At 43.1% G+C, this 3,576-nt stretch overlaps 1 protein-coding gene across 1 annotated transcript; it reads right to left on the minus strand.

The window, feature by feature from the left end:
- Window positions 1-677: 677 nt before the first annotated feature.
- LOC135569046 (cAMP-responsive element-binding protein-like 2) lies at window positions 678-2,745 on the minus strand. The gene is made up of 3 exons (XM_065015873.1): window positions 2,632-2,745; window positions 2,191-2,388; window positions 678-1,319 (listed from the first exon to the last, which is right to left on the minus strand). Exons 1-3 carry the CDS (start codon window positions 2,644-2,646, stop codon window positions 1,188-1,190), a joined length of 345 nt encoding a protein of 114 aa, XP_064871945.1. The 5' UTR covers window positions 2,647-2,745; the 3' UTR covers window positions 678-1,187.
- Window positions 2,746-3,576: the final 831 nt, after the last annotated feature.

Consider the following 3,576-nt stretch of genomic DNA (forward strand, 5'->3'; position numbering starts at 1 on the left):
CACTACTTATAGACCAGGGCCCTATTCCTATATAGTACTTTAGACTATTACTATAGACCAGAGCCCTACTTTAGACACAGAGCCACTATTCCCTATATAGCACTACTTTAGACCAGGGCCCTATTCCATATAGTGACTACAGACCAGGGCCCTATTCCTATATAGTGCACTACATTAGACCAGAGCCCTATTCCCTATATAGTGCACTACATTAGACCAGAGCCCTATTCCCTATATAGTGCACTACATTAGACCAGGGCCCTATTCCCTATATAGTACACTACTTTAGACCAGAGCCCTATTCCCTATATAGTGCACTACATTAGACCAGAGCCCTATTCCCTATATAGTACACTACTTTAGACCAGGGCTCTATTTAGGGAATGGAGTGGCATTTGGGATGTTATGTTCTGCTCTTTTCCCAACACAAACTAACCAATAAAAGGTCAAAGAGTAATTCCTTATTTGAAGGTGAATATGTGCTTTTTTGTTTTGTCTGAATGTCTAGGCCAGGTAGGACATGCACAGCCTAAACCCTTTCAACTTCTTCTGTCCTGGTTTCATCCATGTACCATTAAAGGCTTCCTCAATTCTCACACGTAGAAGCTAAAACATTGAGGAAGGAAATTAAAATGAACTGCTCAATAATACAAGGCTGTCTAAAGGTGTCTATAGCTGCAACTAATAGCAATATTTCACATTACTAACATTAACGAATCCAAGAGTTGCAATAGTGAACCACGCATGATAAATCAGGCCAGTGATGTGGATTACAACTGTAAATAATACAAGCTATTACTTCTGAAGGTCCTCCAGCGTTAGTAATGATATGTGTCTCTGACAGTTCTGTTGCTGCGCGTCTCCTCTAGAGGGGGCTGAAACAGACAGACCGGTGAGACACCTCTTCACTCTCTGTCACAGAGGCCTTATACAGTGGAGCGGTCTAGGCATGACAGACCGAGTACCTACTGCCTAGCTCTGGCCTGGAACCTTTCATCAGACAGACTCGCTCTGGGTCGTATTCACCAGGGCAACAAACAGGATGGAAAAAGGGGGTAGGTATTATATGAACACCCTGTTTTCTGTTGCACAACGTTTGATATCATTTCCCTAATGAATACAACCCAGGGCTGCCACCTCTAACAAACTGACAGTCAGACTAGTTCTGGTCTGGCACTCCCAACACATTAGCTCTGGTTGCTGTTCTTGGAGCTCTTGGTGGAGGAGCTCTGAGGAGGCTTCTGTTCATCTCCCGTCAGTAGGGCCTTTATCTCAGACGGGATCTTCCCCTGGTCCATGGCTGTACACCACTGCTTGTACTGAAGGAGAAACCAACAGAGAGTTAGATGACAAGAGTTGGCTGCAAAAGAAAGCTGTGGTCTGGAAACACCTATTAAGCTACACAACACAGCAGTAGAATGTTAGCTATATTAGTGAGGCAGGTTGTCAGTGTCTCCAGAAGTTTCTACGGGATAGACTAGGGCTTTATTCAAGAGGCAGGTTGTCAGTGTCTCCAGAAGTTTCTACGGGATAGACTAGGCCTTTATTCAAGAGGCAGGTTGTCAGTGTCTCCAGAAGTTTCTACGGGATAGACTAGGGCTTTATTCAAGAGGCAGGTTGTCAGTGTCTCCAGAAGTTTCTACGGGATAGACTAGGCCTTTATTCAAGAGGCAGGTTGTCAGTGTCTCCAGAAGTTTCTACGGGATAGACTAGGCCTTTATTCAAGAGGCAGGTTGTCAGTGTCTCCAGAAGTTTCTACGGGATAGACTAGGGCTTTATTCAAGAGGCAGGTTGTCAGTGTCTCCAGAAGTTTCTACGGGATAGACTAGGGCTTTATTCAAGAGGCAGGTTGTCAGTGTCTCCAGAAGTTTCTACAGTGGGACTAGGCCTTTATTCAAAAGGCAGGTTGTCAGTGTCTCCAGAAGTTTCTACGGGACTAGGCCTTTATTCAAAAGGCAGGTTGTCAGTGTCTCCAGAAGTTTCTACGGGATAGACTAGGGCTTTATTCAAGAGGCAGGTTGTCAGTGTCTCCAGAAGTTTCTACGGGACTAGGCCTTTATTCAAGAGGCAGGTAAAGAAAATCATTATCATTTTGTGAAATATCGTCTGATTTTTCAACACCAAATGAGTGGTTTAGGTAATTGACGGGAATAGCTGGTGCATTTAGGAAGAACGGGGTGATGTAGTCACCATCTCCAGCTCCTCCCTCAGGGCGCAGATGGCCCTCTCCTTGCTGGACACGAGTTCCTCCAGGTACTGATACCGGAGCTTCTTCCTGGCTCGGCACTCCCGGGCGCTCTGCCTGCTCCTCTCCAACTTCGCTTTCAGATCAATCTTAGCGGGTTTACGGCCTCGTTTACCGGGTTTCTTGACTTTGCCTCCCACCATCTATCGCGATAACGGCAGAAAGAAAACACACACAGTGCCTTGTTATTCAGAGACTAGAGTTAGTGCACCAGTACCGAACCTCGTTAGAGAAGCAAACACCAATTGTTTTCATCTGAGATCGTTGTCTGTGTAAAGACAATTCCCCCAATAGTAACAATACACCAGAAAAGCATTAACAGACATGACTGATTTAAGCCTAAAAACATGTTTAGCTAGTTAAACAACATGAAGAGAACCACATACCTTGCTGTCATCCATTTTGGTCAACACAACCGATCTATCGAGGGCTGCTAGTGACGCAAATTCGACAGTTCTCAAGATGGATGACGATCAAATGAAGACAAGTTGTGGATTATAAAAATATTATTTCACAAATTAACACATTTTCTTAAAACGAAACATTCCTGCAGCTTCGTGTTCGACAGCGTTTTGTTGCACTTTTCCTACTCCAATGTTTTTAGCGCAGTGACGCTTCCTGTTGTGGTAACTTCAGACCGAACCCTCTACGCAAGGGATGCTGGGACTTTGTGTTTTTTTGCGTGACTCAATCAAAATGACGTTCACTGCATACCAGGGGCATGAAAACTACAACTAACATCAACCATTACGAAAATATGGGTGGAACCAAATAATATTCTATCAAATGGGGGGGCCGTGAGAGGATCCTTGTTCTTTTCATAATAAAGCTATACAGTTTTTAAACGCTAACGTTTTCTAACGTTTTCACTTTGCAGTATAAGAGCAGTATCAGTCTGGAGCAAGTCATTATAGTGTGTATAATTATGGTAAGATATTCTCAATGACATACACTACCGGTCAAAAGTTTTAGAAACACCTACTCATTCAAGGGTTTGTCTTTATTTTAAAAAAATATTTTCTGTATTGTAGAATAATTGTGAAGACATCAAAACTATGAAATAACACATATATGGAGTCATGTAGTAACCAAAATAGTGTTAAACAAATTTTGCAGGTGCACGGTAACAGTTGAATAAGATGAGAAAAAAGCAGAAACCCGATCACTTGATGGAATCACTGATCTTTAATAAGCTTTACGTATCGGCCTCACCGCCTTCGTCAAACGTCTTGTGAGTTTTTTAAAATTAGCACCCTTATGTAGACCTAGCCACACCCACGTCCGTTCCATAGAATTGGGGTTGGAGTCTTGAATTGGGAAAACAAATAAGT

The sequence above is a fragment of the Oncorhynchus nerka genome, unplaced genomic scaffold, assembly GCF_034236695.1.
Source record: "Oncorhynchus nerka isolate Pitt River unplaced genomic scaffold, Oner_Uvic_2.0 unplaced_scaffold_1238, whole genome shotgun sequence".
Classification (NCBI taxonomy): domain Eukaryota; kingdom Metazoa; phylum Chordata; class Actinopteri; order Salmoniformes; family Salmonidae; genus Oncorhynchus; species Oncorhynchus nerka.

Bases quoted from the DNA above. Each gene is read 5' to 3' on its own strand.
- LOC135569046 (XM_065015873.1), bottom strand. The intron at 1,320-2,190 runs GTGACTACATCA...TTTCTCCTTCAG, and splicing joins TGAGGGAGGAGCTGGAGATG to TACAAGCAGTGGTGTACAGC.